General features: G+C 37.8%; 1 protein-coding gene across 3 annotated transcripts; it reads right to left on the bottom strand.

Annotated features, from left to right (window-relative positions):
• Positions 1 to 3,379: 3,379 nt before the first annotated feature.
• Positions 3,380 to 11,507, bottom strand: LOC149816260 (65-kDa microtubule-associated protein 6-like). Of its 3 annotated transcripts, none has more exons than XM_089986813.1 (13): positions 11,378 to 11,507; positions 10,836 to 10,963; positions 9,894 to 10,097; positions 6,362 to 6,622; positions 5,730 to 5,945; positions 5,502 to 5,657; positions 5,255 to 5,414; positions 5,020 to 5,171; positions 4,791 to 4,878; positions 4,607 to 4,680; positions 4,446 to 4,520; positions 4,008 to 4,360; positions 3,380 to 3,834 (listed from the first exon to the last, which is right to left on the bottom strand). In XM_089986813.1, the coding sequence occupies exons 2-12, from the start codon at positions 10,887 to 10,889 to the stop codon at positions 4,025 to 4,027; spliced, it is 1,776 nt and encodes a 591-aa protein (XP_089842939.1). In that variant the 5' UTR covers positions 10,890 to 10,963; positions 11,378 to 11,507; the 3' UTR covers positions 3,380 to 3,834; positions 4,008 to 4,024. The 3 variants fall into 3 exon arrangements, with proteins under 3 accessions (XP_089842939.1, XP_089842941.1, XP_089842940.1); XM_089986815.1 differs by having other exon boundaries at positions 6,554 to 6,622; XM_089986814.1 differs by having other exon boundaries at positions 3,380 to 4,360.
• Positions 11,508 to 12,386: the final 879 nt, after the last annotated feature.

The raw sequence follows: 12,386 nt of genomic DNA, 5'->3' as shown, positions 1-12,386 counted from the left end.
ATGGTCACTGATGATGTATCTTTGAGCTTCTGATGATTGTTTATGTTGTTTCCTTGGTGTTGATACTTGATAGTTGTCTAATTTTGTTGATGAGATAGCTGGATGGTGAGGTTGTACTATCATGACTGAGGGGTCTTCCCACAAGCCACAGGGGTTATCCTTCAGATTGCCCATAAAAAAAGGAAAAAGTTTTTTCTTTCACTTTTTCTTCCTCTTCCTGATTTGTATGAAATAGTTCTTCTCAAATAAACTAAATCATAAAAATGGAACAAGAAGCTCACGTGTGGGTGGCCTTCCTGTATTAGCATATATCTATGGGTGTCAATGGGTCGGGATTGACCCAGACCTGATCTGTACCAAACCCTATAGGGTCAGTGTCTGGTGATAAATAGGAAGCTTTGATTAGAATCCAAGTTGAACCAGAAGGGTCTGATTAATATATAGAGCGAGTATGGTTTGTGAAACTTCATACCAGACCCGGGCCTGACCCGAGTTCTGACTAAGATCCATAAAATTTTAATGTAAAAATGATAAAAAAATATTATTTTACCGTGTATGATCTGGCTCTGGTTCATGTAATCTTTATAGGATCTGGGTATGGTTTTTCTTATGGTGGGTCCGATTGAACTTGGATCCAGGCCTGATACCATCATCTCAAATCAGGTATGAGTTTGGTTCCACCTAGGTCTGAACCAAACCCTAGCTGTTGACACCCCTATATATACCTTGTCATTGTTATTGCTAAAACCCTGTTGTCTTTCAGGAGATTTGCATGCACTTGAGAAGTCTTGCAAATGAGGGATGCAAAGGGGTTGGGATCAGCTGATATTGAAAAACACTCACAACCAATGGTGATTTTTTCAATATCCACCCTCATTATGGTGGTAAGGAGCACCACATGTGGACTCTTTTAGGCTCATCTCAAGGGCATTTTTATACCACCAGGGCTTTTTACTCAAGGGCAGTTTCGTAGGGCTTTTTTGTGCTACGGACATGCCTTGTGTGGTGGATGTTGAAAATCACCATTTTCAACATCACCTGATCCCACGAAATCCAGTAATGCCAACCATGAGTAGCCTAGTAAGATTATGAAGGCATGGTTTTGTTAAGCAAGGTTGTCCTTTTCTTATGTGGCTTCTTGAACCTAATGTTGCATGTACCAATGGGAGAAACTACATCTTCTTGATGGAATTTTCTCATTTTCACATCGACTTATGGGGACCTCTTTTTCTTTTTAAATTTTTATTTTTGAGACCTAAAACTTGGTTTTTGGTCATCCAAATACTTTATAAATCAGTTCCAAACAGCGCATAAGGGTTTCATATTCACTCCCAGGTCATACAAATACAAATGATAGTAATTGCTAAACTTGGAACCGAGATATATCTAAAATAATACATTTCATGTTTTGCTTTCAGAACTCAAAAACTCCACTTGATTAGGATGAAGGAGTCCGAAAGGGCTAAAACCCTGCACCTTCATTCAATACTTTTTAGTGGAGTATTGGTTGGATTTTCATTTAGTCTTCAAGTCATGTCCATAATGCTCCACCTGAACCCGTTCCCTAGAGATGGCCACCTCGACTCTATCCTAATTCCCTATGTTGGTAGGGTACAAATCCATATTGTAGTTTCAGTAGGAGTGGGGGGAAGAGTGAATGCCACACCCCTAATACGCAAAAAGGCATCCTCTATTTTGACCAACAAAAGAACTCGAAATTCCACTTGGTTAGGATGAAGGAATCTGAAATGACTAAACCTCAGCGCCTTCGTTCAGTACAAGTTACTGGAGCGTTTGTTGAATTTTCATTTGGTCTTTAAGTCATGCCCATAGTGTTTCACCTGAACCCGTTCCCTAGAGGTGTCTGCCTCCATCCTACTCTATCCTAATGCCCTATGTTGGTAGGATATAAATCGGTATTGTAGTTTTAGGAGCGTCCCTAACTAAGCTAGTCTTAATTCATAACTGCACACAACCGGGAGAACAAGTATAATTTGTGGATTATGCAGGTGAAGAATACATACAGCAGAAGCCATCAGTGATAAGTGATTTGTTAATTTGTTATGGCATGTTTAGAACCAGACTTGTTCGGATAAAAGGACTTGTATGTTTCTTATATCCGGTGATCCCCACGGATCCGAGTCGAAGCTGTTGGAATAGGTCCGGCGTGCAGCAGCAAATCATGAAATCTTGGAGACCTTTAGCATAATCTTTGAGAAGTGTGTAATTAATTTCCGAGTTAAGTCATCATAAGCAGCTTCTGGACATTATAGCATGGGTTTGGTCAACCCTTGATGGTTCTCATCAAAAATCACCTTAGCACATGAATCATTATGAACTGTTTGGAAAGTTTGGAGGTTAAAGTGGGGTAGAGCCATTGATACACGGCCTAAAACGACACAGGGACTAATGATCTCTGAATAAATCTCAGGTAGCTGGTGATAAGAGAAAGAAAGAGGCAGGAAACAGGGGAACTTTTTGGCCGATTTGTCCATTAAAATTTTTAACTTTGAAAAATGAACCAGTTTCCTACTTGGTGTCAGGCAAGTTAATCCGTTGTAAGTTAGTTTACTGTTAGCAGCTTACATGAAACGTCTTTTATATAGATCAAGTTTCAAGGACTAAATAAGATAAGCCTTGGCTAGAATCAGAATGGTATCAGCCTATTTAGAGAGTTAGGGAGCATTTGAATGATTGGATCTCAAACTCAGATTTGAGATCAGAGTACCAGACACATACGTGTCTCTGGCCCAACATTGAGCCAGAGACGTGAATCTTGGCATGGACCCACACCATATCTGAGATCCGTGGCATTCAAATGTACTTTTATACTGATTGGCAGGAAAAACACAAGTCTTGCCTGGTGATAACTCATTATTATGTGCAGCACACAGTTCACATGCAGACTATATGAATCAGTGGCAGTGGGAAATGACAAAGGGGTACAGTTTCAGCTGCCTCAGATGTTAAAATACAAACAAAAAATGAAAGAAGTTGCCAGTAATGTGGAGTAAGTTTAAAAATTTGCAGTTACAGAGCACCTTCACACAAGCAACAGAGAGCTCACTGACTCCAAATATACTTCACATGTTACATCATTTTGGAGACTAGGAGAGCACGGAAGAGTGAATATGCAGTTGCAATCCCTTTTACATGCTTGTGCAGGTGCTCGTGCATGCGCGAGCATGTGTTCGTGTGTGCACATTTGTGTGTATGTGTGCAGGCACAAGCAGGTGCAACAAAACGTTATCAGGAAGAGAACCTGCATAGACAACAGCAGCAGCAAGAAAGAACATATAGAACAATATAATGATAAGAAGCCCAAAATTCTACAACATTTTGCTGAAGCAGCCCAACAAAAGGTAATAAGGAGCCAATATGGAGCAATACTAAGTAAAACTTCAATCATACAAGGAGGTTTACACACCACAACAATAACCAATGCCTACATCCACTAACATACTTCAGTTCGAAGGATATGTACACATCTGACACAGAAGGAAACAATAAGATACACTTCCTTATGACTTAAGAAGGCCACACCAAATCATATCATTAAACCAAGTCAGGGTGAAGGGCTTGGCAGATGGTCCTCCATGGTAGCACCTAGATATTCTACATAATGGTCCTAAACGTTAGTGTCTGGCACAAGACAGCACATTGCCGACTCTCCATCGCTTGTCATATTGGTAAAGTACATCACTTCAGAACATGTTAATTACCAGTCTTCTAGAATACACGCTTGCCTTTGAATCTAGTTTACACTCCACAGCACAAACTTGTTCTGTCAACCCAGTTTAAAGCCAAATTGTCTGCAGCAGAATACCTCGCCTCCTGGAGAAATTGAAAGGCAAGTATATCTTTTAACCAAAATGTATCTAAGGCAGGAAGTTGTCGCGAACCAAGAATATATCCAAGTTATGAATTTCATTAACAGACTCTGAGATTATGAATTACTGACCAAGTTGACACACAGAAACCAACAAAATGAAAATGTAGAGGTGTACCTGATCTAGAAAAAGGCTCATCTACAAGTGGAAGGAGGTGATACTGTTTCAGATGGACACATTGCTGCCACCGACAATGTATCTTCCTTCATTAGTGATACAAATTTCAATTGTGTGGCTGACATTCTGTGTGATTCTCTGAAGAACCCATTCTGGCGTCCAGAGTGTGATCGTGGAGTCAGGAGCTCTGGGGTGGCACTGCCCATGGAGAGGCGGCGAAGGGTAGGGATTGCAGATCCATTTGGACGGATGCCATTTGGCTTTTTGAAGCTGTTAGGTCTTTTTGGGCTTGGCTTGGACCCATAGATGGCTTCCTTTTCTGTAAGAAGAAGGTCTTGCAGTTTCTTCTGATCCTGCCAGCAACAGAAATAGAGAAGTTAACAGAAATTAGTATGCATAACATAGGCCAAATCAATGTTGTCTTGAGCACAAACAAACCCGGTATCGTTTTCTTTCCTCCTCTTTCTGTTGCCTGGTGAAAATATAATCCTCCAAGGTAGATGCCAAACGGACCTGTACAATAAAAAGAAACGAGTGAGTAAAGGTGTTAGAATTAAATTAGAAACCTTCAATATCGAGATATTCCTGTAATAACTCACCCCATCATAAAGAAAATGTGTATTTCTTTCTTCTTCCCATGCAAAAATTCGACTCATCAGATTATCCACCATACCTGTAAAAAAAACACAAAGGGTATCGCTGTAAGAAAATCTAAAAATACCAAAAGGGTGTTCACCATTGCCCAACATAAGAAATATGCAAAAAATTGGAAAAGAGATATACCAGGAATCTTGGTTACAGCTATTCTAGCTTTTTCAGCACGTTTAAGATTTAAGTGGGCAGCTCTTCCTGCACTGTACCTATTCTCATCCTGAAATAACAATTCATCCATATAAAAGGATGCCCCCACAAATCAAGGACATGTAAATTGCAACAGCTAACGGCTACTAAATGAGAAAAGCACTGCACTTAATTTAGCATTCAATATATGATCAAGATAATCTTGACTCACTTGATTATAGTCTTCGAGCCATTTTTCTTCTTCACACGCAGCACGCCATTTGTCTACCCTGTCCATTATTTCCTTCCTGCTTAAAGCATTTTCTTTTGCTTTTACAATTTGAGCTTCAATATTTGAAAGCAGTTCTGAAGGGTCCACAATGCCTGAAAGAGATACCAAGACAGTTATCTTGTGTTATAATGTCCTAATTGATCACTGTTACAAGAAGATGGAGATAGTATAAGACCAGAATCTATCAAGGCAATGGATTTCTCTGGAGTTGTGCTCATGTCTGGATCAAGATGCGCCTTTCTGCATATCACCTCCAGTTCTGATCTTCTCTTGAGGACCAATTCTTTCATTTTACCTGCTTTCAGTTTACTTAGTCTTTCAACTTCCTCTGTTGCCTATTTGAAAGGATATGAATTAATGCAATAGAGAGTGGGGCATCTGATAAAAACCCAGAGATGTGAAAAGTAGGAGCTATAACAGACCTGCTGAATAATCTCAAGTGAAAGAATACTGGGATCTTTGACATCACTTTCTGGGGTTCCAACGATGGAAGTAATCCTGTCAAAGACCTTCCTTTCCTCATTAGGTGTGTCCATCAAGCTCCATAGTTCAAATAGAGATGACACAATGTCTTTCAACTACATGGTCCAAATCCATAATCACTACTTTTGCTTATAAAAAAACACAGAAGTCTAACAAATTGCAGCTACCTTCTGAATCCGTGCTTTCTTTTCCATTTTCAGCTTCTCAAAAGATTGAGAAAGACCCACCAATGTGTCATTGCTGATGTTCTTGCACTGTGCATTACCTGCCTCATGAAGGCTTGGGTGCACTTGACTGACAGTCTTTCCAAAGTCCAAACCAAGAGAGGTGCAGAGGCCATGTACCTCATTCACGTATTCAAGAACTTTATGAAGACGATCTGACTGAGAAGGGTATAAAGCACAGGAAAGTAATGTCAGATGTGTACCAGAATTAATTAGCCTAAGACTTTACTGAGTAGATAATCTACATGTAACTTTTAACAATTTCTTTATGTAACTCATACAGTATCATCTTTTAGAGAAGGAATGTTTTTGGTTTTGAATAATTAAAGATAAATGGTTTCAAGGTTGATAAGCGGCAATGTTGAGACCCAAAAACAAAAAATATTTTCAAGTATTTTTTATTCAAAAATGTCCTGTGACACTGAAATACAGATTTAGTGGCTAAAGAACAGAATACACAGATGAGAGAGAAAACATTCAGCTTGTAGAAATTCTGTTACATGGAAATTTTATGGCTAAAGAACAAAATACACAGATGAAAAAATGAAAAACATTGAGCTTGAAGAAATTGTCACCTTCTCCTTTTGCAAAGATCGAAGATGTGTTTGGTATTCATTCAGTTTCCTTAGTGATAAATTATGTTCTTCCACAATAACTGGACTGGTTATACTGTCATTTGGCTCCAGATAACCAGATATCTCTCCACTAATCTTTTCAATCTGTGCTTTTATATCTGCAAATTGCCTGACACGCTCTTCTTTTTTTACCTGCAACTCTTCTAGTAATGGTGTGACCAATGCAAGTTGCTCCTTCAATGTGGATGGCCTTCTCTCTGGCTGAATATACAAAGGAAAGGAAAATAATTATTTTCCATATTATTTTGTTGATGTTGTGTCTTGCAAAGATAATGAAGATAAAGTGATAAACTCTGCTCTCTTTGATGATAAAAAAGAACAAGAACTGGGTTCAATATGCAGCTTTGTCCTAGGAAATAAGTTAAAACAACCAATTAGTATATTTCGCACACACAAAAAAAACAGACAAACTATTATGGATTTAATCTACTTTGCACAGCCACGGGGATTGGCATTGTGAGAGGCTGGCACTTGTACATAAAGTGCCATAAGTTTTGAATTTCCTGTGCATATTAGACAATGCCCAAGCTCATAATCTGGAAGTCCAAAGAATAGCTATTAACTCTTTTATTTGCAAGAACTATTCACTATTAAACATTAAATATATAAATATGAATCAATCTCAGTGGAGCCAATCAACATCACTTCACTGACACAATGCACCTTTGTCAATTTGAAATAGAACATTAAAACATCAGATATCATGTAGATTACACTAAACAAACTAAAACAGATGAGAAAACATGCATGATTTATGCTATCGTGCACCGGCACTCTGCAGAATAAGACAGCAAACTATAAAAGTGATTCAAAGCACCATCAACCAGGAACTAATATAGTCTCATTGTTTCACTCCAAAAGATCAATAGATTAAGGGCATTGTGCACAGACCGGTTGAATCACACACAAGATACTGCTGACATATATCAACATGATATTGAATAGCCTAACCCAGAATCTATGTCACATGGATACGGCTGAAGATATGTGGGCACAGTCATTTTTATGTACTTTCCAATATAACTTGTAAATAAGGGGATACAGAATGGAGTAAAAATGGAGTACCCGTGTGACATAGCCCAGCATATTTCTTAGTGCTTGATGGCTCATGATCCATAACGGCATGCTCACTAACTGAGGAAATATATACCACAAATGAAAAATGATTGATAACTTATTTTCAAAATTGGAAAATGCCTTTGATGTCAACTTATATTTGAAACTACTACTGAATAATTCATGCAAATTTGCAGTTCTGACGCATCCACCAATGGACTGAATTTTTCTGTGCACTAACTGACAATGTCTATCAAGTATGCCAGCCTATAGAGATCTTCGTTGGGCCTCAACCCCTACAAACAGTGATGGTGAGCACTAAATTGGGAAGTCCATGTCAAACATCAAAGCTCTGTATCAGATTTCAGTCCTGCAGCCTTAACTAAAAAAAAGGATATGCATATAACTAGCACACTACATCCTACAACCTTTTTCCAGAATAAACATGAAAAGGCCTAGTCAAGGCAGGTCAGGCACATGAGAATTAACCTTGCAAAGGAACTATCTTATGCCAGAGCTAACTGACCAATTCACCAAGTCAGTCTTGACTATAGTATCATACTATGGTTAGTTAATACATATTCCCCTCTCAAACTACCCACCCGGATAGGGTATGACTGAGAAGTGCTGCCCAAGTTTCAAAAAGAAAAAAGGATTCATTTCCAATAATTTGTTTGATTTTTTGGTTGGTTATACCTCATAGCACCAGTCAAATCTTCCTGTCATCCTTTTGCATTTAAACTCTAATCTTTAAATTGTGGGGTCGACCAATATAAGAAACAAAGTTTGGTACACTAGTTTAAATTTAAACAAGTTCCATGAGGAACAAGGGGTATACCCTAGTGCATATGATTGTATCCTACAACCATTCTGCAGCATGACAATAGGTGTAGCTAACCAAGGAACATAGGCCACACAGCAAGTGGAACTGGCATAGAGCCTGAATGTATAAATAAAGTTAACATACCATTTGACCAAGGCAACCTGAATTACCATATTATAGTCTACCTAGTGTATTGCCATCTTATAAATGATGTTACAACCATCTCATGTTATCAAAACCTAAAATATAATACTGTTGGTATAGAAATTCAATTCTTGGATATCTATATGACGAGGATTGCCCAGAAAAAAGAATCAACTTGCCATATTTTGGAAATTATTTTATAAAAAATTGAAAGGAAGATAAAAGTATCTTTCAGAGATGCAGAAATTCACATGGAATCTGTTACGAAACATTCTTATTGATTCTATATCCAATTATGCGGCTGGGTCAGCTTTCTAGATTAGAAGAAAAATTAAGGAATTTAGCTATCACTAATGAATAAAGTTGACCACATTGGACAACTGATATCAACCACAAGGTTCATGAGTTCAGCAGCCCACTTGGCTAGCTAGGCTCCCCTAGGCTCAAAGGGGTTAGTAATGCTTTGTAATTGGGTTTAGGTCAACTAAGATGTAAGGGATTGGGTCAAATGCACTTGAGTGGGTAATAAGGCCATGAGAGGAGGGGTATAATGGTCACTTCATGTAGGTCATAGAGCCTATAAATAGGGCCCATGCCTCTCATTTATATGAATCATAGTCACCTATATCGGTCAAGATATTTTCTCAGCAAGGGTATTTCTCGGAGAGATTTTCAAAAGTTGGAAAATCTTGCGAGTTGGGAGTTTTAAGAATACAAAAAATATGAAAAATAATAAGAAATATAAGAAAATAATTGGTATTCTTGGACAAATATAAGGAAATAACTTTGAAAAGCTTTTAAAATACAAAAAGAAACCAAAAAATTGAGCTTAAAATATATAAAATAAGATTTTTTTATCAAAAATATCGTTATAATATATCATGCTATTTTTGTTCCTGGTGATATTTTGAAAGTATTGGGATATTTTGCCGATATTATCAGCTGACCTGGATTTTCCAATAATATTGCAATGTTTTCAAAATATCAACGATATTGGTGAAACCGGTATGAATCCTTAACCACTAATAGAATTGAGGCCTCTTTAGCTTGCTAGAGTGGATTGGCTCTAGTTAGGGTCTCTCTAGCTAGAGATAGGCTCACACACTAAATTCTTTCAGTGTTTGGGATTTTCCTACACTTCTTCACCCTTTCCCAAACCTTTATTAACCATTCCCACTCTTTTCCCTCTCATTTCTCCACCTTTTCATACTAGTCGATCACCTACCTCAACCATTTTACCACTTAAGCCTCCACTTTCCCACCTTTGCTTCCTAATTTTCCTACCTAAGGGGCTGGGCTGGTATCAACAACAGTGATACTGTCAAGTCAGTGATGTCATCAGCATAATACCCTAACAGAAATCCTATCTTAACAATTGAAACCGTACTACATACGAACATAAACAATGCAAAACCTGAATCAAGTAAAAAGAAGGGCAATTGAACTCACCAGGGAATGAAGGTTGAGATCCCCAATTGCTGAGACAAGAGCTGCAAGCTCTGCCTCGTTGGCTGCAAGGGACTGGTGTAGTCGTGCCTTAGCATGGCTTGCCTCAGCAACCTTCCTTCGATACACTTCCACACACTCTCTCTCAATTTCCAACAGCATACGGTCCTTCTCTGCTTCGCTTTCGCCAATTTCATCCCATATATGCTGCTTATTACAACACCAATAAATTCAAATGCGTGAAGACGGTTTCCTCTTGCAACACAATTTAACTCAATCACAGAAAACAATTTACTTGACGATATTCATAAGAAGCATGTCCGATTCTTCCATAACCCAAAACAGAAAGCCACTTGGAACTAGCAGAAAACAAAATTCGAAGAGAAATACAAATTATTATCTGAGTGGGGAAGAGAAATAAAAAAGATTCTGATTCCTCCAAAACCAATACAAAAATCTACTTCAACTTAAAAAAGAAACTTAGAGAGTGGATTCCGCCCATTTCACCAAATCAAACTAATTCCCTAGTAAGACGATTTCATTTGCATTTCTCTCCAAATATCGAGATAACATAAAAAAGAAAAAAAATCCAGATAGCCATTAACGCAAAATCTACATTCTTTTTCTTTGCATGACATTCACAAATCAAATTCTTAAAGGAAATTAATATGTTTCGTTTAACAACGAATTCCCATGCATGAAAAAGACACCCAAGACTTTTATCCACAGGACACCCATAGTCCATACCCATTTCTTCTTGCCAAGAAAAGAGAAGAAAGAAGTAACCATTGGTAGTTTTAGCACACGTAAACTCAAAGCTAAAACAAAAGAAAATGGGTATCTCGTTCCCACTCTTTGTTACACCACATTCTTCTATCATCCTAATCTAACATACACCGAAACAGCATACACAAAAAGAGGAAAATAAAAAAGTAAACAGCAAACCTGAAGTTCTCTCAACAAAACCCCGCAACTAGCATCCATTCGAACGCTCATCATTTCTAGGTCAACCCACTCCCCTTCTCCCCTTTACAGAATCTTACACCTCGTGCAACTTCCTGCAAAACGAAACCCTAGAAAACAAGAAACAAGAAACCTTTCAAAACCCACAGTTCAAGCAACCAAAAAGCAGAAACAGGGGAGAACAGTGTAAAGAAGAATCAGAATTCTAGATCAAAGAAAGGAGAAAAAAACCCACATAGTGGGACTCACCACTAATCAAAGCAAGCACAAGAAAGAGAGAGAAAAATAAACTGAAAAAACAAAAAAATGTGGAATAAATTATTCTTTTGGGAGATCTCAAGGATCTACACAAAACCCATTTTTTCTTAAAAGTAGCAGAAGGGACTGGAAAGTCAAAAAATGTAGCTTTGAATCTCCCCACAACTCCTTTCTCCCACCTCCAAAAAAAGGGGTAAGAAAGAAACAAAGAATCCATTGGAGAAGAAAACAAAAAATTGAGAAACAAAGATGGAGGAAACACTCACATTTTAGAAGTGATCTTCTCAGGGTCAAGCTGTACAGTTTCAGGCTTAGGGTGATGGGCTTATCTTTTGTTTTGAAGAAGGGAAAAGCTTCTGCTGTAGAGAGAGAGAGAGTCTCCGTTCTTTCTTGAGCACGCCAGAGGCATTGAGAGGAACACAACAAAGAAGGGTGAAGTACAAATTCACCAGACAACCAAAGTATTTATTATTTTATAAAATTTTAACGAATTAACAGGTTGGATTGGGGGTCGTGTATTTTACTGTGTGATTTTTCACTGTTAACGTACAACCTATTTTGAAAATGTTGGATTTTCTTATAAATGCAGTCAGGCGTCCTTAATTACAGATGGCATTGATTGGGACGTTAATAATGGCAGTTTTTGCCAATTTATTTATTTATTTATTTATTTACACGGATAAACCGCACCCAGGATCATAGACCTAGCACCTTGTATTTCAACAAGCCCCTATAATTGTTAATATTCAGTTCGCCATGCTATTACCCCTATACTAATTTCAAGGCCCTTCAGTTCTTTTTTGGTTACCTCTAACTTAGGTTATACAAACATGGATACAAGCATGAGACGCGACACGGACACGTTTGATAAGGCACAAAAGTTATGTACAACTAGGATTCTTAGACATTAACCTACCCACTAAAAACATGCCGAACCTACCCGCCATATGTTTTATTAGATTTTTGATATTTTTCTCAAAATTTTAACTGTAAATATGTTATCTATATGTTTGTTTTTATAGAAATCAGTTCTTAAAGCGTTTGATTCACATGCATGGATAGGTTTTTATAAGTTTCAAAAATCAAAAGCCTACAATTTTCATAAATTTTTTAGACTCTAAGTACCATTTTCCTATTCAAAATTCATAATCCAAGTGTCGATTTCTAGTAAATCAATCCTGAACACATGTGTACAGTCAGAATTTTGAAAAAAACACCAAAACTTTTTCATTGGGTTTGGAGTATTTTTTAGTGTGCAGGTTTTCATTCCTCCAT

The sequence above is a fragment of the Nuphar pumila genome, chromosome 14 (genome assembly GCF_984573655.1).
Source record: "Nuphar pumila chromosome 14, dmNupPumi1.hap1.1, whole genome shotgun sequence".
Classification (NCBI taxonomy): domain Eukaryota; kingdom Viridiplantae; phylum Streptophyta; class Magnoliopsida; order Nymphaeales; family Nymphaeaceae; genus Nuphar; species Nuphar pumila.
Note: the sequence above shows the minus strand (reverse complement) of the source record. Positions and strands in the feature narration are given on the sequence as shown.

Coding starts and splice junctions, on each gene's coding strand:
- LOC149816260 (XM_089986814.1), bottom strand. CDS start 10,889: ATGATGAGCGTTCGAATGGATGCTAGTTGCGGGGTTTTGTTGAGAGAA. Junction 5,415..5,501: donor CACTTGAGATTATTCAGCAG/GTCTGTTATAGC, acceptor CCTTTCAAATAG/GCAACAGAGGAAGTTGAAAG. Junction 4,879..5,019: donor GGCTCGAAGACTATAATCAA/GTGAGTCAAGAT, acceptor TTGTTATTTCAG/GATGAGAATAGGTACAGTGC.